The sequence below is a fragment of the Balearica regulorum genome, chromosome 17, assembly GCF_011004875.1.
Source record: "Balearica regulorum gibbericeps isolate bBalReg1 chromosome 17, bBalReg1.pri, whole genome shotgun sequence".
Taxonomy (NCBI): domain Eukaryota; kingdom Metazoa; phylum Chordata; class Aves; order Gruiformes; family Gruidae; genus Balearica; species Balearica regulorum.
In genome coordinates, this window is record NC_046200.1 from 12,984,237 (window position 1) to 13,009,168 (window position 24,932).

At 40.2% G+C, this 24,932-nt stretch overlaps 1 protein-coding gene across 1 annotated transcript; it reads right to left on the reverse strand.

Annotated features, from left to right (window-relative positions):
* Window positions 1-1,041: 1,041 nt before the first annotated feature.
* Window positions 1,042-24,017, reverse strand: SUDS3 (SIN3A corepressor complex component SDS3). Its single transcript, XM_075769831.1, has 12 exons — window positions 23,767-24,017; window positions 21,846-21,915; window positions 20,805-20,860; window positions 20,334-20,405; window positions 18,060-18,079; window positions 17,330-17,486; window positions 14,120-14,215; window positions 12,366-12,427; window positions 11,429-11,450; window positions 10,610-10,715; window positions 6,476-6,560; window positions 1,042-3,561 (listed from the first exon to the last, which is right to left on the reverse strand). Exons 1-12 carry the CDS (start codon window positions 23,930-23,932, stop codon window positions 3,463-3,465), a joined length of 1,011 nt encoding a protein of 336 aa, XP_075625946.1. The 5' UTR covers window positions 23,933-24,017; the 3' UTR covers window positions 1,042-3,462.
* Window positions 24,018-24,932: the final 915 nt, after the last annotated feature.

The following is a 24,932-nucleotide window of genomic DNA, read 5'->3' on the forward strand; positions in this document are numbered from 1 at the left end:
TTTTATTTTGCACTCGATCAACATCACAGTCCATTTCTCAGGGCAATGCAAAACCCGCTTAATACAAGTCAACAGCCAACTATAATTTAACCCTCAATAAAAGTCTATTTTTGGCAGAAGGTTCAGCTTTCTTTAAAATTACTATAACCAGGAGTTAAACCCATTTCTTAAATTCACTTTAAATGCTGTACATAATAAGGATTAAATCTTTTCATAACTGTAGCAAAGCCATTTCTGTTCACTGAGGGTTTGAATTCTTCAAAAGACTGATGTTAGACAGTCAAAGAGCAGACAGAAAAGCCAATTTTCTCTTAGAATTCACGCAAGACCTTGTCCATCTCCAAGTAACTCGTCTATTTTTCCAACCAGTGGCAGGAAATCTTCATTTCTACAGCCAACATCTATACTCCTGATCTCCACATGCCTCATCCTCGCCAGAATGCATTTTGAGCATTCTTCTAGAATTAAAAAAAAATAAAAATGTACTGCTTCCCTGAGTGCACAATAAGGCACTGCATTTTTATCAGCCTTGTAAACAGCACAGGCCATTACACAACAGCCTGCTTGAAAAAACAGGATTCAATATTCACGTACTTTGTTAAGAGGAGACAGATCTCCTTCTTACGGTCAACTACTGCAAGACTAACTTCATTAAAATAAGAAACTAAAGATGAAGTAGACTTAAAAATAAAATACCTCCAGTGTAGCAGTTAAATTTGAGCAAAGAGCGTTAAAAGCCTCTGGGAAAAGCAGAAATTATAGTTCAAAGGTTGATTCAGGGGCACCGGGAAGTCAGCAACAGGCAGGGAACTCTGACAATTGTACAAACCTCGCACATCCTTCCTGGAGGTCCAAGATCAGCGTGAAAGAGCGGAGTAAGAACTTGAGATCGAGTTTTGACAACTTCCATGCTGAAGCCCTGCCTGCAATCAGGATCAGTTTACGTAACCCATCTCCCCAGCAATACTGCAGTAGACTTAAATTTCTTCCTTCCCACCCCGAACGCTGACTGTCCTCATTCTTTCTCGGTTTGTTTTTCACCACAACTTGCAGTCCAAAGCTAAACTCCTTATCTGCAACAATGCATGACTCCTCATGATCACAGTAACTTTCTCAGCACAGCAGAGCATCCAGAGGGGAATTACAGAAGAGGGAGATGGTGGAACAGTCCCACAGGTATTTTCCAGAAGACTATGCAAATTCTGAAGGTGTGAACTAGAAATGTGTGTCCCATCCCATCACACACCCCTCACCCCCTGCAATATAAGACCACAGCTGATGGAAGACAGGCTTTTGGCTGCGAGAGCAGCTATTCTTTCCTCCCTTCTGCCAAGGAACAGGGATGGTGAGCAGATGATGTTGATTCAGATTAAGATGCAGTGTTGAAGCTATATAATTAAGCTTACACAATGTGCATCTATACCACACCTGGTTCTGAGCTGCTGCACTTCCACACTTCTACCAATACCTTTAAAAGTTACCCCAAAACAGGTAACATCACAGCAGCAGAGATCACCTGCTCTTGGCAGGTTGGCAAGATATTGCCCCAAAATTGAACTAAAGTTGCCAGCTCTTTCCACAAATACAAATATTGATAAAATGACATAGGTAGGAAATAAATCCTGCTATTTACTTAGCACTTTTTATTATAAGAACTACGATGTTCGTTTTAAGGCTCAGTGACAAATCCTGTTTGGTACATCATCACCTTATTAAAAACCTGTCACACGTGCAGAGAATGCTAAGTGATATTAAGTACGCTGTTAACTTGACAAAATACAGCCTGCTGCTTTCCACCTGACTAACGCTGCAGCAAAGATGGCACATTTTCAAGGGGTGGGAAACAGACACCCTTCTCCTTTCCTCGCCAAGGCTCCAGATCCAGTTGAAACTCTAAACACAGTAAAAATAGGTGTCTCGGCCACAAAGGCAACACATCAGAAACTCAGCCATAACACTCCACTCCAGAGCCACGTACGTTCATCAGTTATCGGGATGTGACTGCCACCCAACTGCAGTAAGTAAACGAAATGGAAACAGTAATTTAAAATACTCCATTTATCCAGATATGAAAGAAAGGCTAGACCGATGCTGAACAAGAAGGCAGTTCAAAAGCAAAACCAAAAAGATGCCTCAAAGTGACAGGTAACAATAAAGGCAGAAATTACAACTTTTTGTCCAGTAATTCAAAAGGAGCACAAAGTTCTTTTGCACAGAAGGCAAAGATCTGACAGGGTTGCCAGCACACTGTGCAGCTCAGGCCAGCGCAGTCACACATGGCATCGATGGTTTCAGCCATCAGCAAAAGACTGGGAATAATAAAGGAATGCCAGAGTCAGATCTTTAAACATCTTGGAAGGGAGTATATTAATATCACCACTTGAGCATTTTCACTTGTGCTATTGGACGATAAGTGTAGAAAGCCAGTGTTATCTCCAGCAATTAAAATACCCTTCAAAGGGAAACCTTTCTGTGACATTTTAGGGAATGAATATTTTGGCTATACGCTCAGAGCATGTCAATGCCACTTTCTACTCTGTACCAGGCTTCTTTGGAAGATACAACAGATAGGTATCTTCTGTCCACAGGATTCCAGTGTGACCCATTACTCTAAGCATCAGTGAAGAAAGAGAAATTTACCTTTCGCCTCTCTACGCGTACGGGTGGTTATACTCAAACCTACCGGTCACATAGTCTCGCTATCTGCAAAGTCCAGTTAATTAATCCTTTGGTTTATACTCATCCGCCTATTTCAGGAAATAGACTTCAGCAAACAGACATACTCTTGGCTTGTTCATTGAAGGGTTTTTTAATGTGAGGAGAAACGGAAGCTTCTGATTAACCACGTGTGACTGCTTAACTACATTAAAATCAACTGGATTTTCAGCAGTTTCTAAGCTGTTCACACCTTCCTAAAAAAAGCCTCAGTGCTCAAGTCTTTAAACAGTTCATCCAATAAAGCTGATGTCATATACCAGGTATTACAGATGCATCTTGGCTGCAGCTGAAAGCTGGCAAGATTAATCTCCTTTTGCCCAACATCTGAGCCTTGCAGGAAAACAAAACCAAAAAGAACAAATAACCTCAGGTCTTGACAAACAAAGATTCTTCCATTGGTCTGATTCAAAACAAATGTTACGCTCTTTTCCACATACGAGTCCCATCTATGCACCATGAAACAACGATGAAAACAGTATGATGCAAAGTCTTCTTAAATAGTCACCCAAAATGTAAAGAGAGCATACAGAAGCTTGATGCAAAATCCGGAGATAGTCCAGGGCAGTGCTTGGGTATCACTAAAGATTTAAGGACTACTGGGGATTATGTGGCCAGCCACAAACTGTCTCGTAAAAGGTCATGACAGAGTTCTCTGCTGCTAAGATGAGTGAACAGACTGCCATTCCCCATTAGAGGTTTGTCTATCAGTTAAAAAAAAAAAAAAAAGACCAAGGAAGAGCACAGTCATGCTGCTGATCGTCGACGAATCACAAAAACACCTCGCTGCAGCTGTCCCAGGTAGATTCTCATCTTTGTGCTGTCACTGGTTTTCCTTACCCAGATCTGCATGAAAGAAAAAAAAGGGGGCGAGGAGATATATTGGGGAGAAAAAGGGAAAACCCACAGTAAGCAATACGCAGACAAATAAGTCCAGGTATTCTTATTGTCGGATCTGAACATCTGTTACTCAGGGTATAGAGACGATTTAGCTTAATCCCTTCTCCCTCCCCACATTACGCATTAGCAACCTGAGTAGAAAACGAATTTGTAACTTTACCACCTTAACTTCCTGCTCAAAACAGTCACCAAGAGCAATTACTCTTTCCAAGCATCATCAGGAAAGTTAAGTTTCCTTCTGCTACAGTTCACAACAGAACTCTGGCATTAAGCTTCACCTAATCAAGAATAACTCTCTCTAGATCCACAGATCATAAAATTATCTATCCTGGGATTTGCCCAGACAAGTAACTGTTAGTCAAATGAAAAGCTTATTCTGACTTTGTTCAGTGAAGCATTTCTCACAATGTATTAAATAAATTGCATCTGAAGATGAAAGGGTTTCTTTTTTTAAACACCTGCATGGAAGAATTCACATAACTTGCGATATTCAGTATGTTTCAAAGGACAAATAACTTCCATGGAGGCAGCCACTCAGAATTTAAAAAGAAAAAAATCACTTTCAAGAAGTTTAAACCCAAATAACTGTAACTTTAAAAATCAAATCTGAGCAAAACTCCTCTGCATTTTATCATTCTAATGCATTTAAACATATTTAAATAAAAGGATGGAAAATAAAAGTTATCCAGCTCTTAGTACTGGAGTATTTTAGGATACAATATTGCCTCCTGCAAAGGACTATAAAGTTAGTGTTGGCATGCAATTTATCCAACACTTTTTTTGCTTAAGGTATGATATTAGCCACAGGCCTGGCATGGTAGACTGACTTAACACTATTATTTTAATTATAAATTGACTTTATTATCAGAAGTCCTCAATATAAAATAAATTTAATAATCTGAGCAACCATACAGGGCAAACATGTACAGTTTTACATTCTACCACAACACGATGGAATGGTGTATTTGTTAAGTTTCATTTGGGGGAAAATAAAAATTCAGTTTTAAGTGACCAGAATAGTGAAATTACTTATTAACACTAAAATGTGCCACACAGTTTAGAAAAATAAAAGCATCAAGACATATTCTGAACTTAAAACTGATCTTTTAGACATACAATGTATTTTTGCAATACGGTAACATTTATTAATTCCAAAGATCTGAAAGAGACAGTGAATAGAAACAACCAAATCCCTCTGTGAATTTCTTTTATTCCTAGACTGTAATCAAGAAATAAGCTTCCTCCTTTTTTCAACTTCCAACAAACAGATTGCTGAATGAACTTGTGGGAATAAAAAAGCTTTCCCCACATACTGAAGAGTTTATTGTTGTGAAAAGGCAAATGATTGAATTGGTTCCATGCACTTGGCCAATGATTTCCACCAATGCAGTATTTGATGCACAGTTTCCAAGGAAATCACATCGAAAGTAACAGAAATATTTTCTGTTAGATCTAAACACATCACCAATTTTTAAAGAATTTGGGCCTGGGAAGATATTTTTTGTTTGTTATTTAAGGGGGATCATCACAGCTCAGACTCTGTGTTGGAGAGGCCCATAGCCAACTACAAAATTCAAATCCAGTATAAGAAAACCAATTTAGACCTTCATATGAACAAAGATGCCTCTGATACACTGTTAACTACTTCCTTCCCCCAGCCACAAGAAGGCAAACTGTATGCCATAACATCTCCGACATTTCTTAGCCATGTCTTTTCACTTTGAGCATCAATGGAAATGCTGGTGGGGAGACACTCTGCAAACCTTTTCAGTAAAATTCCTTTGAATACCATGACTTCCTTCAGAAATGCTCTCAGCTTTTGACTCCAGTCTACAACTAGAGATCTCAAATCTAGGTCTCCCTTCCAGCTTCTAAATTCAAGCAGCACCTAGGAAGATCACAATTTAGCAACCACGCTTTCGAACGCGTGAAGAAATCCGAGATGTGCACATCGTGCTCCCAAGAGAACACCTTCTCATTTCAGTATTCTGTTACATATTTATCTCCCTTGGCCTTATAGTGTTGCAACGAACCATCACAGGGCAAACAACTGCCATGCCTCCTCCCCAGCCTCTCTCAAAAACCCCTGACAAAACTAAAACAAAAACCTATTGTCTCACTTAAGTGGAATTCATGCAACTATAATTAATGGATTGCGTTTCCTTCAGGTTTCAGGTAAGATCCTCCCAAAAGATTGAGTTTAAATGCTATAAGTTAACAGTAATAACGTTAATCAAATTAGCAGTACTATATTTTTAATGCATCCGTTAGCACACTACTACTACTACTTTATCTAAATAACCAACCGTTGAGCATAACAACTGTTATTGAAAGGAGAACAGTTGTGATACAAAGCATATCCCATATGCAACTCATTTTGTTGAAAATGAAACATTTTCCCTTAGCTGCCAAAACAAATTAAAGTTATTTTAGTGGCTGATTAAAGAGAAGTGCATTCAAGTCTATCGCTTCTTTCCTTGAAGTGTCTGGAATCTTCAAAGAAGAAACCGCTCCCTCTGCCCAGCTGATGTACTGCTTGAGCACTGAGCAGGAAGAATTTTCTCCTCTTGTAACAACTAGATTTGGTGACAAAAATTTTTCCTCATCATCTTCTGGATTCCCAATGGGATTTTTTTTTTAAAAAAATTTTGCATTAATAACAACTGTATGTATGTTCTTGAAATAATGGAAACGGTCCTTATGAATGCAGTGCCGATGAGATGCAATGTGTCAGTTCTCCCCATTTTTTCTGAACGTAACACTGCTTTTCTCTTAGCCCTTACTAGACAGCCACCTGCCTGCCTACGCTGACCCACGGCTTTCCCCACTCCCATGAAAAACAAACAAAGCAGCTCACTACCTCGTTGGCACCCACAGAACTGATCACGCAGCTGATCTTAGTGTTCTCTTTAGACTCCAGGTAAATAGCCTGGCTCTTGTGGTACCTGCAAAAACAAAATAAATAAAAGGAAACACATGAAACCAAAGACTGAGAAAAGAAATAGTAATATGATGGATCAAGCTAGGATTGTACAAGCATTTGGACAGAGTAAATATGAAGTCTGTCTTTCCACTTTCCTCATCTTCACCAACGCAGGGGGTGGTCTGATTCTACACACACACACTTTGCATTTAAATGATGCTTCAGAATGCATAAAGCTCCCTCAATCCACCTTCAATTCTGTACGCAGATTACTGTAAACATATTTTACATCTGAAAGAGGGAGGGGCAGAGCACTGAGCCACAAGACAGGAGAACACTGACTGGCAAAAAGCCCAGGTTTCAAGAGTTAATTTCACTTTTCAGACACAGGATGGATTTTAGAAGGCAACTCCATATTATGCCTGATAAAATGTGACAGAGCAAATCACAGATACTAAAAAGTTATTCACATTCCCCAATATAAAATCAGTAGTGCACCAACAAAGTGAATTGTCCTCAGTGCCATCTATTTATTGTTTAAACAGTGACCTCAAATTACTAATACTGTCTTATTTTGTGAAAGTACCCAAAATGGTAAGCGATGGGTAACTGAGTCCATAAGAAGCTGTACATACCTGCCATAAGGAGGTCGTGCCTAAGCACATCCATTTTTTTCCCCTTTTAGATCATATTTTAGTCATGCTATGTATTTTTTCTTAGTGCAGTTTGTATAAAACAAAAACTTCCAAACTCATAACTCTGAATTGCTTGATTTCATGATCTTGCCTTCTTCGCAGACCATGCTCCTGGTAAGTGCTGCAAAGCGTGCTAGGCAAAACTCCCCAGTTTCTGTTTATTCTGCCTAGGAGAGTTCCATAGGCAGAATGAATTATACTGAAACAGCTTATTTGCAATTAAGTAATCTTAATCAAGAGAGTACCAAAATGGTTTGTAGTTATAAAAGCAGAACTATATTTCCACCTTTACTGTAATCGTGATGTGGTTCATATTTAACCGGGCAATCCAAGTTGCAGAATGACTGCACAGAGATTCCCCCAGCAGCTACTCAGTATGCAACTCCCTGCAGTCTGACTGGCTGACAGCCATTTGTCAAAATGCATGGCTTTGTATAATCTTTACAGTTCTTTCTACAACAACCATACTGTAAATATGGAAGTCTTCCAATAGTTTATTCCATCATCTCTTCCTACTGGCTCACACACTCAGAATTTTGATGCTGCTTGCCAGTAACAAGAATTGATAGTGTCAGCTTTGAGTGAGGTAATAAGAAAAAGTTCAAGTTCTGCAACCTTTAGACACTTGTGCGCAACCATAATTCTTTCTCCCTCATTTTAACAGAAAGGATGTCAGTGAGTTCCAGAGCAATGTAATAGCAGCAACGATCTGAGCCTAAAATCTCAGTTTACTGAGCTCAGATGATCATTAATTGACACAAAGGAACAGTATAAGCTACTACAAACCAGACCTCACTAAGACAAGACATAAAATTCTCAGTCCAACAGCATCCTACCATGCCATGCTGTGAGTGCTTAAGCAAGGAGAATTGATGATCTTGACCGAATCAGCGCACAAACTTCCGAGTGCAAAAGATACCACTGCAAATGACAACTCTCAAGTGGTATCTGTGCCTGCACAGATAATGAAATAATTTTTCCAAAGCTGTTTCTTCCAATTTTTGATTATCAGTGAATTCCAAAGCTAATGACACACATGAAGCTGCTTCAGCCCCTGGATTTCACATCACGAGTTACCATCCATCAGTAAATCTATATTAACTGTGCACAGAAAAGGCAAGATAACAAGTTAGTTCAGCACTTTTTCACTGAAGACTTGTCTCAACTGTCTCATGCTCCATGCACACAGAGCAACCGGTGAGCTGAAGGCACAGTAGCCTGGTACATCTCAGTTACAAGTTCATGTCTCAGCCTTTTGCTGAATTTATATACCCACAGAGGTAGAACTGAGGAAAACACCTCAGATGAAAAATGCAATGGAATTTAAGTTGGGTTCCAAAAGAAGGAGAGTGCCAAACACCATTTCCTTTTGCAGCAGGGAAAATACACCACAATACTGACAAGTGAGGTAAGCAGAAATAATACCACTTTCTGCTACAAAATATTTTGCTGAAAGGCCAAGATTTTCAACTGTATCTCCATCAGAAGATTGAAAGAAATCACTCTGCATTATCGTATACAAAGCTAAAAGCAAAAAGATGGTTGTTATACAGTGAACGGTATTTTAGGAACTGACGGGGGGGCATGGAGCAAATTGAGGATAAAAAACCTGAAGTCTAATTCCACATCCATCTGAAACTCCCTATACAAAGTCTCCACTTCGGAGATAGGTTTGTGAAACGCCTCTGCAAGAACTGAGGGAGTCCATTACTAGCCTTAAACATTTGCTATTTTGAGATAATGGTCCTTCATGGCTGCTGTCAGGCAACACAGAAAGCAGTCACTCCTGAGCTGTCACTTTTATTATTTCTGGGCTACAGCCTCAATACACCTTAGATAAAATTACCCTCCCACTATCAAGAGTTATTTCATTATTTTAAAATACCAGCTACTTTACACAAGTACTATTACTATCAATCAAAAAATCTAAGCAGGATTATTACAGCCAAAAAATGTAAAATACTTCTCTTAAAACAGCATAAGAACAAGGAAGACAGGAAAGGCAACAGCTGGAATTCCTGACAGTGAGACCTCCATGACAACTGAATTTAGCAAGATGAAAACGTCCGTTAATGTTTTATGTCCCAACTAGATATCTTTCAAAGAGAGCTTGCGCTTCTGACAGATTCATCTGGGCTCACCGAAGCTCTTCCAGGTTTAGATTTGATGGGCGCTTTACTGACAGATTATTCCAGATCCCATCATTTTTTTAATTTTTTTTTTTTAACTTATGCAACACTTTACAGTACTCCACAGGCTTAAAAATTCTGAAGAGCAGTTTATTCATCCACATATACCCTAGAGAACAGTCACCTTACACAAAAAAAATTATGAAAGCAAAAAAGGAACTTTGTGAATTTGTGAAATGACAAGTAGCCTGTTCAGTTCATGTCTGCTTTATGCTTCACGAAGTTCAAGCTCCAGACAGCAGCTTTTATCAGAGTTGTATATATTGAACCCTTGATGAAACTTCACTGTCAGAAGACTAGCAGAAGGAAAAACTGACCAACCGTACAAGGTGGCTGTTGTGTAGAAAACAAACTTCACGCCTATCATTTTCCGTGATAAAATTACAATCGTGTCACTTGTTATTTTGAGCCACCAGAACACCAAAGTAGGCTACAAATAAGTATACAACTTGAAAATTGCTTTCTGCTCAAGTAGTACTAGATTGCCCCCTTGATTATCCAGTTTTGCATGTCTCAGAGATTAAGTTTAAGACCTACTAAGATTTCTCTGCAAAATTTATTGTTTTCCTTGCGTTTTGCGAGAGTTGCACAGCTATATGCCCATAAAACCTAACAGAGCTAAATCCAATCAGCAATTCTGAAGTTGCTTCTCCCATGTGGGTTTGATCTTTAAAGGTTATTTGGATTTCTTATTAGAAACATTTTTCATTCTGCTCATGTGGTATACAACATTTCTTCCGCCACCTTGTGGAATGATGGGCTGGTGTTCTACAAAATCAGAACAGTGTTGACACCACTGTACCTGCAATCGCAGAGTATCTGTACCCTACCTGACCTGCATCACAGCTATGTCACGCTGCAGCCACTGCTGGCTCTCTTACTTAACATTAGGTTTGACAAAAACGTTTCCCAAGAGTCACAGTGCGCACAACTGACTCCCACAGAAAAGATTTCAGTCTTTTATTTGAGCCAGTAGTTGCTTCTGAAAGTCTATGAGGTCTAAGCACTCCATTATCACTTCTGATTTACCAAAGTCACAATGATTAGTCCTAGGAGGAAGTGGCTAACTGCCCCCCAAAAACATTTTACCCTCAAATTCTTTTATCAAAGCAATTTCTCTCCGCAGTCTTGGTCATCTTGCTACACAACACTCAGACTAATTAAAACAGAAATTTACCGGGACTTACCATCTCTTATCGTAGTAGAGTTTTCCATCTTCTATCCGGGCTTCAAACCGCTGTGCTGGAGACTCTGCTGGTGTAGCTGGGAGGTGTTCGGGAGAGGAGGGAGAGGCTGAGAACAGGAGAGAGAGAGTGCGTTTAAAGACCAGCACGTGTCCACCACATAGTAGCACATCTGACAGCAGAATTGCAATTAATAAGGTCATATTAAGCAGAAGTAACAAGCACAGAAATCTACAAACTCAAATTTCCATCAGAAAAATATTCTCTATGGGGACAAATAATTCAACCTCTGCCTTGAGTATATAATATTCACTGAAATAAGATTTATCTGAAAAAAGTGTTGATAAGTAGGTGATAGACAATACATCCTTGATTTTGTTCTAATTCTAAAGTAGTTAAAAAAGGTCAGAATTACTCAGGCAACTTAGTACTACTCTGTCTTGAAATAACATGTATAGATACATCTAGAGAGCTGGAGGCATAAACCCATAAATTCTCCATCCCTCCATCTACCTGACAAGCAGGCAAGCTGCCCAGATCCATCTGAATATAATGGAAAAACCTTGTTACACAGTTAGATTGTCCCATGGCCATATATTTCAGCCAAAGATGTGCATGCCTCCCTTCCCACCTCTGACAAACTTCTGAACAGACGCAGAGACTCCGCGCAGCACCCATTCGCCACAGCAGCTCCACAAAGAACAGCAATTACACAGTCAAAATAATTATACAGTCAAATTACACAGTTGAAAAGTCTACCATAGAATTCTCTGTTCAAAACAGCGTGACTCCGAACAAGTTCCAATGCAACTGTTAACTCACCTGGTCTCTTGGGTGATTTAAGCTACATGGAAAGAGAGCAAAGAAGCGTTAGAGAGCTGACATGAGCCACAAAAGTCTGCAGTAATAATTTCAGATAGTCTTACTTTCCATACTTTAAGTAGTTCTTTTCTAAATGTAGTGTTAAGTGGCATAACACATAACCAGAACAGCAGGCTGTACACTGCCAAAGGTGCAGATAATCAGTATCATGATACAACAGGTTTACAAACTGAACTTGAGAGCATCCAGATAATCCACTAAAGTAAAAATCAAATCCATCTAACACAATAGATTTTTTAACATGATCCAACATTTCTGAGGGTACAAAAGATACAGGAGATAAATCATTAGGGACACCTCAACAGCTGGCACAAAAAACATGCTCCACTATCATCCTCAAAAGCCTTAATGAGCAGCCTCTATTACAAGGAATTAGATAAGCCTTTAAGTGTTTAGCAAGAAAGCAATAGGTTAATCAAATCTAGAAAAACTATAAACATACACAGTGCACCCTGTCCAGTTTGCTCAAGTATTATGACAGTGGGGTGAAAAAAAATCCCCAAACCCTAAAAACCACCACCCACACCGAGGTCTAAACCAGAGGCAGCCTGTGATCTCACAGAAAGACGTGTTAACATCTGTTCAGCCGTGCAGAGGAAGAAAGAAACTCCTTGAGATAGCTCATCACTTGGTTCAGACAAAAGGTAACATTTTCAGGTGACAGTCATTTTAATTAGGTTAATTAAACCTATTAAAATAAAAGGGAGGAGATACCATCTTGCTAAATCTTTTATTGTGCTACTTCAGAAAGCCTACTGGGATGAAATAGTCCCACATCTCAAAGAGGAACATAAACCAGAGAGCTCTGTTCTCTTCAGGGGAAAGCATCAGCTTTCTTTTCAAAACAAAGAAATACAAGTCAAGCAATAATCCCTACCTTATTCAGTGTTCTCAGGTCCTCCATTATTTGCTCATCAGTCAACAAATAATTTAGCTGAGGTATGCAGAATTAAGGTTCTCATAAGCTCTTGACAAGCAAGGCTAAAAATTAAAGCTCGATGACATTTCACTTGACTAAACGTAAGCCAAAAGGTCTCTGTAAAGTTGCATATGCTTTTAATAAGTGTCATACTTGTATTAATTCATATAACAAAAAAGCTCAAGTCCATCTCCACAGAGCCTTACATTTAGCAGCAAGTAAGAGTGCAAAATCATTTTAACTTACTCAGACGTAACTATCAATGAAAAACCTTTAGTGCATTGACATTTACTTCACGAAGGCATCAAACACTAGCGCTTTCAGTATTTTTCATCTTGCCTTTCTGTAGAGAACAATCCGGGAGATGAAACACGACAGACTTGCTTCTGATTTTGTACAGTGAAGCTGAATTCCACCCAAACCTAGGAGAAGTCAGCCTTTTGCAACTCAGTAAGCAGGAATAGAGAGATAGGAGAAGAGACGAGAAACTCACACAAAAAAAACCCACCTCAAAAAAAAACCCCAGAAAATAAGCCAGAGGCACAAAACTCATCCTTGTGTGGATGAGGATAAATAAAAGTCTACCATTCACCTGAAAACAAAACCAAAAATCTCATAACACAGAAGTTCTGAGAAATTCTGAGTAAGGATATATCTTAACGATTGCTAGGCTGCATTTTAAGGATTTTGGTTCTGATGGACTTTAATCCTCTCCCCAGTGAGGAGGCAGGTAGTTTCACACTGTGGCTGCCATATCATGCTCAATTAGTAGGTCATGTTCACTATGAAACTCATTTATTTTGGATGCGATAGGGGCACTAATAAATAGATTATTTTTTCCCCTGAAAGAGCAAACAGAATCTCCAACCAGAAAGGAGGTTAATTAAAAACTGGAGACGCTCGTGACCATCCTGCACAAACTCAAGTTCAAGGTTTGATATTGCCTTCAGAAAATGTGAGTCATTCCAAAGTTGTACGATAAGTTTTTTTAATCTGATTTAAGCCATACAAGTTTGGAATCTAATAATAACCCTCTGCAAAGCAAATATCATTGCTTTCCTCTCCAGGTGAATTTAATATACAAGTAGAAGAAGTGCCTATCATCACACAGGAGCTAAAAACATATTTCCAGAAGCCAAGGAACATTTTAATTATAAGAAACATGCGACAAGGCAGAAGAGAAGGATTACATATACATGTTTTTCTCTCTTGTGATATATGAAAACAAGATGGATTTTCATCTTTTCATCTGGACTAGAGATCTGAAGCCTTTATCAGAAATGGAAAAACTAGTTTCATATGACAAATATGATCTTTCTGGCAAATGTTTTGTCACATCTTGAAATGAGAAAAGCTTTGGCTCATGTAAAAAGCCATTTACTATCTATGGAATCAATTACCTCAAGCATTATATATAATGTTCTTTTAAAGTTTTTCCTTTGTGAAAAAAATTGCCTGAAGAATTCAAACTATTCTCACAAAATAAATAAAATCAAGTAAGTCAGTTCGGATACCAAGGGATCTCTGAAGACTGGTTGTGTTATATTAGTTTATCAAACATTACACATGACAAATTGTGCTTCAGTATTCCCTAGATTAAAATCTGATCCTAGCACGTCATTTCATTTTCCTTCCTGTACAACACAACAGAGATGCAGGTAGCGTGCCAGCTTTAAATACAACAGCCCTCCCGTGACTCCGTAAAAGGATATCAGGGGCAGGTTTCCTCCTCTTGTCTGGGATAGGAACTGGATCATTTGGTCGTCGCCTCAGTTTTCTTGTCATAATAGGCTTCACTTCCATTGAATCTGTAGAGTAATGAAGTTGGAGAGCTGATAAGACCAGAGGGAAAGGAGTAAGATACAGAAGCTTTCTACACAGGGCACAAGGAAAATAATCTTTCCTCCTTCATAAAGAAAATTGGATATTTTTTTTTTATTTTTTTTTGGTGATAGCTTCCAGCATCCAAGGTGAAACTGCTGACCACAAATACAAGTTCTACTTCATACTGGGTCACTGTTCAGCAACAGCATTGCTATGCCATGGTTACAGCTTTCCTTGGCTGGAAGCGGCACAGTTGGTTTGGTGGCATTTTACAGCTCCTTCAGGTACAGATAACAAGCATTACGATGTTAAAAGTATTCAGAGTAAATTTCTTTAATGCTAATGCTATCTGCTTTTGAATAGATCGTTTAAAAGGCAAAGTTCATGGGGTTCTTTGCTAACAAAACTGGGGTAGTTAATCACATGTAAAACATCAGCTACAAATCAATTGCTCTCGTTTTCTTGTCTTTGAGCTGTAAAAATAGCTTTGTCAAAGGAATACAGATAATTACTGCATTCAAGACTTACACAAGTCTGCTGGAATAATTTTAAACACAAATAGTATTTAAATTCAGATTATCTAAAAATGTTTCAAATTATGATTAATGAAATGAACCTAATTAATAACATGCAGAACAGCAGTTGACAAGAAACAAACTGTAGCATATGCACTAAAAGAAAAAACCTGTTTAAAATTGAAACACAAGTGTCATCACCAAGTAATTATCGAAAATTACAGTTTGAGTAAAGTGGTTCAGACTACCTGGAGACATTTGGGACAAACTCTCACAAATCATTCCTTAATTTACAAAGATACCTTGAACTGGCAAGCAAGAGACCACATCTTAAATGCTAAGCACATCATCTCTCTTTTCTTTCTATGTGCTGAGAAATATTTGCTCATCTTTAAGTACACCTGAATCACATCCTAGGTAGCACTGAAGTCCATGAACCCTCTTTGGCTCCCTCTAGATACTAAAACCTTATGCAGCTACACACGTTCAAAACACACCAAATTACTTTTCTCCTTATCTCAAGGGTGAACAAGGATGACCATGCTGCACATCAAGGGAACAAATGTTATGATAAAAGCCATTCTTCTCATCTGTCAAGACCGATTTTCTAGAGCCTCAGAAGAGCAGTTTGAAGCACTTACTCAAGGCGATATGCAGCCAACTCGAGAAGGCTTTTTCTCCTTTTTAAAAATTAGTTTCAAATGAGTTGTCACAGAGCTGTTATCTATATTGCTTAAAACGTGAATAAGGCAGAGATGAATTTGCTTCTCTATCTTAGCGTCCTGTATCTTAAAATTGTGACAAGTCAGCTGAAAGTTGGCACCAAACAAGTTTTCACAAAAAACCAGTTTGAGATTCTTCCATTTAATGTTAAACATTTGAAGAACTTTGAGATTCTCGATTCATTAAAACTTTATGAAGGAAGTTTTGAAGAGCTGCTAAAAAGCACCAACAGATTTAACTTGAAACAGAGTCTTGCATGAGACTTAACAGTTAAGAACCACACTATACAATACTCCAGAACAGGAGGCAGCTATTGCAACCTAACAGAACTGCAACGCTCCCAACACCCACAGGCAAGCCTATGCATCAGGTTGCTAACTTGCATCCTTGTATATGCTGAACTTCCATGGGTTTTGAAAACCATCAAGTCAGTATCAGTCCCAGTGATCTTATTTCCTAGCCTCCAGCACACATTCACAACAAAAATCTTTTGCTTCTAAGGAAATCACATTGGATTTCAGCTTGTCTGGAAGGAAGGAGATGAGGGAGGGCTAACACGCACAGAATGGATCTCTTCTCCACAGTTACCTACATGTTGTATTTGATGAAACAGCTCATCTCCTCAAGACACACAACAGAATGGGGGGACATAGTTCCCTGAAGAGGCTTAACGTGGTCCTCAAATCAGACTACTAAATATTTCTTTTTACCCCTCCTCAGTCTCCCTTTAACTCTGCAAATCTGAATCCTGATAAGAGTTGTCCCACTGACAGAGAAACTGGATTCCTTCAGACTCCTAGAACACTGGTATGCAGAATTCTCAAGGTCACATCCTGCGCCACTAATGAAAATCTGCTTACAAGATTAGTACCGTATCCCAACTCGGTAGGGAGCAAACACAGGCTTAGGATAACAACAGGAAAGTTAAGGCTAAGGTACAGTTTGTAAGATCAAACTAAACTTCATAATTAAAAAAAAAAAAAAAAAAAATCAGGTAAACAACATACCTCAAGGTGTTTCCCAGACCAGATTAGCACTAACAGTTTGTACAAAGCCAAGAGCACTCTTGAATATGTCCAAACAGGTTTTAATTCTCGCTTCTGAACACTAATTAAATAATTAGTTTACATAACTTCTGTAGAAGAAGAAAGATATAAAAGGTCTAACTCATGGGCAGGCCTCAGCAACACAACCAACATCATCTGTCCACGCAGTGAGGGAGTTGCTCTCAAAAAGACAATCAAATCACACTTTTGGTTCAATATCACAGCAACACAATTTGTGAAGGAGGCTAATTACGCTTAGCTCCCCTGTGTCAATTGCTGCAAAGAGCATTGCCAAGGCACTAAGGGTACCAACTGGTCTCATGAAAGAAATCTGTCCATTTAATGTCCATTTTCCAGCATCTGGACACAAATGTAGCTCAAAAATCTATCTTTCTGGCTTTACGTAGCATATTTCAACCTTTATCATTTGCCTTTCTTCAACTTCTTGAACGCTTATTAGTGGAGAAACAAAGGACACAGTTTACAACCTGGCACCGCTGGTTGGGTCAATATCGTGGCATATCTCAGAGTTTTATTGCCAGATCACAAGAACTAAAGAAGCCCCTTTCCCTGCATGTAAGAAAGCCTATGCACGCTGCTGCTTCACTGCCACTATTTTGATTACCTGTTAGTAACTCAGGTCACTGAATTTTTATTCTCCATTAAAATGTGTTCTACATCTGTTGGCATTTGGAAAGCTTTAAAGCCTTCACACTAGCTGTCTGTCTAAACCAGCAGCACTACCTTTCTATCTTTTTTTCTAAGCAGTAGCAGAGTGGATAAGACAAATGGCAGATGCCTATCTTCTTTTTACCTCCTGTTAATTCCATGGTTAGCTTTTCATTCTCAATCATCTTCTTTTTCTCTTCCAATTCTGCAATTAAATTTTCCTTAAGCTCAATTTTCTTATCTTCAAACTCCTTTGCTGCTGCCTTCTTTTCCTTGACGTAATTTTTTTCCACCTGATCTGTCTAGTGCAAACCAAAAGAACAAAAAAGGTTAACGAAGGAACCAATGACTCAAGTTAATGATATCACAACAGCTTCTGTCAATTGCTGTATTGATTAACTTTTCAGTTCAAAACTGTAGCCAGTTCTAAGGATTATCAATATTCATAATCACCAGAAAAAACATCTAAAAATGACTAAGGAAGCAGTACAATATTGGCAAAAGAATTAATTATTTTTTAAAACCATTTTAACATTGCATAACATATCAAGTCTCTAGCAGAGAGCTCTTCAGATTTATAAACAGCACTATCATTTATCAACTTAAGCTTTTTAAACAAGGCAAATGCAGCCAGCGTACAGCAGCCCAAAATATTTCTTTTAATACTATTTTAATGACAAAGTCCAGAAGTCACTTGAAGTAATACCTACCAACAATAGGTTGTACTACATCTCAAGTGTAAAAACTTGAAAAGTGAGCTACAGGAAGAAAGTCTCTTTAATCCTTGTGAGAAAATAAGCACTAGTCGATGAAACAGAGGGTTTATACCTCTTCCATCCAGATAATATGTATTTTGATAAATTAAGAGTACTTACTTCCAGCTGGAGGAACAGTTCTGGAAGAGAAGAAAGACTTAATTTATTATCTTCAAAGATGTGCAAAATGACTTCTCTAACATTTTAAGTCATTGAATATTGCAGCCAAGAGGCAGTGAACTAAACAGTGCATGTACTCATCCAACCTCTACTCTCACGTCGCAGTTTTACGCTGAAAATAAAGTAACTATGAAAAAATTCCACAAAAATACACTGTTAATGGAAGTTTTCGTCAAGCAGATTTGCAAAGCTTACACAGCAGCATTCCAATCCACTCAGTTCAGCTACCATTCCCAGCAGTACTAAGCATGTAGTCCATCTTCCTTCCAGTTTAATTACAATCAATTAACACTAGATACAAACTTCCCAGATAGAAGTTTGAAACATACAGCTGAATGCATGCCTGGCAAAAATTCACAGTTTAAGCCAACTTCATCAATTTTAGCAATGACTGGTACAGAAATAATTCCGCAGCTCTTAGAAGATTCATCTACTTAACTCATGTGTGTCTGATTTCAGGCTGCTTATGCCTGAGAAAGCAAGCAAGAAAATTGTTATGTATCACCGAAGGTGAAGTTCTAACACATGGCAATGATTAGTTCAAGTCAGACCTATTGATGAGGTGAATGGATTTTTGGCTGTCCAATAGTCCTGCTACTGACGTTTGTGCAATTCCTCACAACTTGAAATTAAGCAGGATGAGCCCCTTCTTGTGTTTCCTGGAGGACATAATGCCCAAAATAAAGCTTTTACTCAAGGTATGGCAAGAACAGTAAACCAAGACATCTGATCAGTCCTCAAGTCACCATATTTCACCAGCATATTAAGCTTTGGCGATAACTGAAATAGTAAAAACTTCTGTAAAGATCACAGGCTTCAAATACATTTTGGAGCAACACTGTACTACTGTGTTTTTAATATATATAATTTTAAAACCCAACAAAATAGACACCAAAGATAACTGCCCAATAAAAGTCAAACCTTTTGCTTGCAAAGGGCTCTACCAATTGAGCATGGAAGCAGTATTTCAGGGGTAATCAAATACAGATAAATCTAAACTGTTGCTTTAATATCTGTGAGTTCACAAAAAAACCCCAAACCTCAACAAGGGAAAGAATAAACATAAAAGACCATCCTCCTGTAGCACTAGGCAGTTGGATTTTTTATCATAAAATTAAAAGTTATCACCATCTGCCCTCCTGTGGAAGAAACATGTTGCTGCAGCACTGGTCTTTGCCAGCCAAAAATACAAGTTTGCAGTTAGTCTTAATTTTATCAAAACAACCCTATATTACTACAGGAAATTCATCTCAGAAGATGGATTCCTGTTAACAAGAAATAGTTCAATTTCCTTAAACTCCTCAAGCAAATCCTTTACCATCTCAAAGTCACAATTCATAGTATGCAAAGGCTGGAGTGCATTAGCCACCATACAATTGCCACTGCCTTTCTGTTGTATTTCCCAGAGTAACAGCCCAGGCATTACAGAATTCACCCAACTTTTCTAAAGGAAGAACAGCTATGTTTCCTATTTCCAGATAATAGCTTCTATGAAAGGCCTTGCTTCAGTATCCAAGATAAGAACCTACCAGAAAGAGAACAAACAAGAGAGAGGGAGGGCAAGCACACGGATCTGATTTCCAAGCCATTTCTCTGCAGTAACACAATAAAGGCTACCCAGAAGGGCTGAGAGCTAGGCACTTTAAAAATTAACTTGGGCCTTCGCTCCTGAAACAGTGTGTCAGAACACAAAGTACAGGCAGCCCATTCCATGTCACAGCTATACAAAATAACAGTTTCAACAGCAAACCCTCTGCATTCATTGTTCCAGGGCACAAAACAGATCTTTGGGAAAGCACGTAGTCCTAACTTTCCATTCCTGCAAACTGAAAGGAACGGTGCACCTGAAGGGTTCAGACAAGTCGCGCAAAAGAATGAGGCAAAGTGGGAGACCGTAGATGAGGCATGGCGCCAGATGAAAAAATTGTTTCATTTTTACTTGCACCGTTTCACACAAATGGAGACTAAACCTGGTTGTTAGTGTTCAGTAAACAGTCAGCACACAACGTTGATGAAGGAAAAGAAGAAAAAAAATCAAGACAGATCCTGTCACATTTCTCAAAAAAATCCTACACTATACCCCTGGAAGCAGAAGAACCCTTTTGCTCCAACAAGTTCCTTTAAGGGACAGAATTATCACTATTTTTCTTTAGATGTTACAAACCCCATTAATTTAAGTTGTACACACCATTTTAGAAAGAAATTTCAGCTTACCTGCATTTCGTATCCTTTCTTTGTACTGCTGGTCCAACTTTTTCATTCTTTTCTGATATTCCTGAAGAGTACCTAGTTGAAATAAATTGTGGATTCCCATTGAAATTTTATTTTTTCCAAGTATTAAACTTTCTCAAAGAGCCATACACCACTTGAAACACAAATACTAATATCTGAAGTCAGAAAACTACAGTTCTAGTTTGCTAATTTTGATAAGCACGTTCCCTGTTTTTTTTTCCCCCCAAAGCTGACTGCTCCTTTTAAGGAATGTTTTAGTACACAGAGGCCTGACTACAAGTGTTTGGAGGGAAAAAGGATGGAAAGCGGCTGACATTTTCCCCTAAGCAGCATGACCGAGAGCCACCATTCAGTGAAGGATGCTGCTTACATCTTTCAAACCCCCCACCCTTCTCTGACCTTTGAAAAGTGCTGAAAATTGTTAAGAAAAAAGCTATCCCCTTCAAAGCTTACCTTCCTGCAACTGCTGCAACTGTCTCTTCAGAGATGCCAGTTTGTCCTGATACATCCTACAAAGATAGAGAGCACGCAACTTTACTTTGAAAAACAAACATATATAATTTTCACCATCTGTTTAGGTTACAATGTGTTTACATAGAATTAAAAACTTTTCAGAAGAACTTCAGAAAACAAATAACAACTAAAAGAATATTATTCAAATGATAGGTTATCATTCTGTCTAAAACCCCTGCCACCCCAATGGTTTTTACAATGCACCCAAACCAGCTATTTTTGAAATAGTTCAAGGTAAAATAGGATTATTTTTTTAAAATGTTGAAAACTAAAATGACATTTAGATCTACAGACACCAGAAACTTTACAACAGAATCATTCTACCACTTTGTGTAATAATTCCCTACTTATAAAACAGAAAGCATTTCCTCAAGTAGATCTTGACATTAGAAAAAAAACCCCAACGTCTATTCCTGGCGCTGTTGCAAACTTGCATTTCCTTTCTCACATATCTGTGGTTTAACACAGGCCAACTCTTCCTGACCTGTACAAAAACAGGTCTCTGCCAGTAAGAAAGAGTACAAAATACTGCAAATAAACCTGAACATCAAAGGAAACTATTTCAAGTCTCCAAAAGGCCTGTCATCTTGGACAGGGCTAGCATCCTATTGTTTAAAGGATTTTAATATGCATCTTACTTTTTGCCTGGCTTATATGAAGTAGATCCTTATTTTATTTAAAAGATCTGACTGCAGTGGGATTCATTTGAAGCAAAACTCAGCTACTCCCAGAAACCTGTACCTATTTCTTTGTTCAAAACAGCAGCAGTGCCTAATTTCTTGAACACTTCTGGAACAGAAAAGGTAACTGAGGAGAGAAGAAATAAAGTATATGGACTCATTTACTACTGCATTGGGCTAGGCACTTAAAGACTCCCATCTTGGCCCAAAACACTGCAAAGTTTTATGCAAAAAAAAAAACAAAACCCAAACCCAAGTAAATAAAACATTACTTTACTTTTTATTAGAATGAGTTACTTACTGTTCTTTCATCTCTACAAAGTCCTCTTCCTCGTGTTTTGCCAGGTCGGTTTCACTGGCATCCTCTGTGTCTAAACGAGGTAAAGAATGACTTGTTAAAGCTACAGAAGTATTTTAAAACGAACAACAAAAAACCAAAAAAAATGAAGTAGCAAATTATTTAAAAACAAAGAAACAAACAAATTAAAAAATCCCCAAACAAGCAATTTAACCTCACATACACAACCAGATAGGCCTCTGGAGAGATGAATTCAGAAGTGAAACGAACCATCTCATCTCTTCCCTGCAAGTGAACCTAGGTAAATCCACTGATAGTTTTGCAAAGCAGCTTACATCAAGTCTAAACAATTTCAACTTAAGATAGCCTGGTAATTTCTTCCCAGTTTAAGACAACAAGTTCTACATTAACACTCACACATACAAAGGGGAGACAGAAACAGTCTAAAGATTCTGAAAAACATTTCAGAGAGGTCCTCCTATGGTTCTGCCCATGACATAATATACTGTACGGAAGACAATGACTGAAACAGCTAAAACTGATTCTGCATCTTGACCTGACACACTCCAAAACAAAAACGCTATGACCAGATGCTGGTCATAGTAGAGACAAAGGTCTCGTTAAAGATAACAAAGTCACTTAATGTGATCTGAACTTGACTTCTCAGCCACACGTCGCATGGAAGTCCTTCAACATTTACATGCAACAAAGACCAGCATTACCATGAAGATAGCCTCAATTTTATGAACAGATAATATAAACTATAAACAAATCAAAGCTGTATGGGACCGCTAGTTTTCTGCTATGCCTTTTCAGGCTTGTAAGACATGGGTAGCCAAGAATTCATGACCTTCCCTCCCCAAGGAGAGGTCAGTGTCTCCAGGCTGGAGTTGTGGTAGGCAGTGTGCAGCTGTAAACCTAAACTGCAGCTGCATTCCCTACGCATGGACGGGGGGGGCACCTGTCCCTTAAAGAAAACATTTCTCAGATTTTTCTTAAACTATGAAAAAAAACCTCCTTTAAGCATACATGTATTAAGACAAAACACACCAAACATAAACCAGGAAATTTTAACTGAAAGAAAAATATCTAGATGTCTAGGTCACCATAAAGGACTTCCATGCTCACTTTACTTGTGCGCAGCCACGGAGGGCCCCACACCAACCAGCGTGCTGTCATCCTTTGTAAGGCTCTGCAGGTTTGGCTCTGGCACCTCCTTCATGAATGTACCAGGCGTGATTGAAGACTTCAGGGGACAGAGCAACAGGCACCGACCAAGGGTCATTCTTCATCTCCCTTGTATGTTACTTCATGGATCCTACACCCCAGAACACTCTGGGGTTCACTTCCATTTCCTCTTCTCCACAGCTTTCCTGGCCCTTCTACAAAACCCCTCCTTCCCCTACCACCCTCTCGCACCCCCTAACTTCTGTCCACGCTTTGCCTCAGCTGCCTCCTTGCCCCTTCACAGCACAGAAACAGAACCCAGTTCCGCACACCAGACCTCCCCCCTTCTTTTACCCTGTGCCCCACCTCCCCAGTGCTCTCCCTTCCCCTCACTGCCTCTTCTTCACTTGGGAAACCACTTCAATCCCACCTCTGCATCAGCTTCGCTTTTCTACTCTTCCACAGGGAACCCCTGCGATCTAACAGGCCCTTGGGGTCTTTTCGCATTTTCTTGCTGCTCCAGACCACTTCTCCGCCAAAGGCGACCCAAGCCTTTCTTTCCCAAACGCTCTCCTCCACCCCCTGTGCAGAGCGGCCCCCTCCTTCAACTCGCCAGCCCCGTGAGAGCCCCCCAACCGCCCTCCAGGAGCCCCAGCCACCTCCACTTCCCACTTCCACCCCCGCACTCCCCCAGGGCACCAAACCGCCCCGCGGCCCCTTTCCGCCCCGCTGCGGCCCAGCCCGCCACACTACCAACCCTCGTCGGAGTCGCGGGCCCGAGCGCTCCGCTCGCCGTCCTCCTCCTCGGCGCTCTCTAGCTCTTCCTCCTCGTAGTACTCGGGGCCGGGGGGCATGGCGGTGGCGGGCGCCCCAGGCGGAGCGGGGGCCGGCGGCGTGGCAGACACCAGCCCGGCCGCGCTCATAGCGACGGGACGGAGCCGCCGCCGCGGACCCGCGCCTCCGCCCGGCGCTCGGCAACGGCGCCAGGACCCGCACCGCCACTTCCGCTTCCGGGCGGGCCGTCCCACTGCCGGAGCGCCACCGCCCGGCGAACGCGGCGGGCACCTAAACGGGGTCCTCGGGGTGGAGACAGGCGTTGGGACCCGGGTTCGAGTCCCGGCCCCGCCGGTAGGTCGGGCCAGGGCTGGAACCGCGGCGGCCGCGGGCTGCCTGCCAGGGTCTGCCCTCCGCGGGCCGGCGGCTCTGCCCGGAGCTCCGGAGACCCACGCTCCCCCTTCCTGCCACCAGGATGACCCCATCTGCCGTGAAAGGCCCGTAGCGCAGGACACAGGCCCGCAGCGGCTCACCAGGCGAGGAGCAGGACCTCGCAGCGGTGGGAACGGACTCGCCATCGCCCTTACGCTACTCGTCCCGATTTTATTTGTTGGTTTTTTTCTAATACAGAAATGACTTCCTTGTTCCTCTGTACTCTCAACAAAGCACCACCACGGTACTGTGACCTCACATTCACCCAGGTGAAGTAGTTGTTTCGTGCCGGGAAAGACCAGCTCCCACAAAACCAGCGCCCAATCCACCCGGAACGCCAGGTACGCAGCACCCTCCTGACAGGCACTGCTGCAAAATTAAAGACCCAGATACAGATCCTGCAGCGAGATTCACGTGCAGGAACCATTAAAACCAGGATCCCACTCCGTGTGAAAATGCCTCCCGTTGATATTTGAGGCTAAATAGCTCATTTGGCCCCGTTCTGCAACTGCAAGGCGCCTGTGAAGAACTAATCAGTCTCCTTGCCTCCAGCAGAGCCATCCTAAACGCTTCCTTTAACAGTTGTGAGGTGCATTTCTCAAACGAACAGCTTATTGACTCACTGAGATACCATAAATATCGCACCAACGGAAGGGAATAAAACAGAATAGGTTTTACCTAAAGGAGGACTGAACTCAAAAAACACCGCAGTGATTT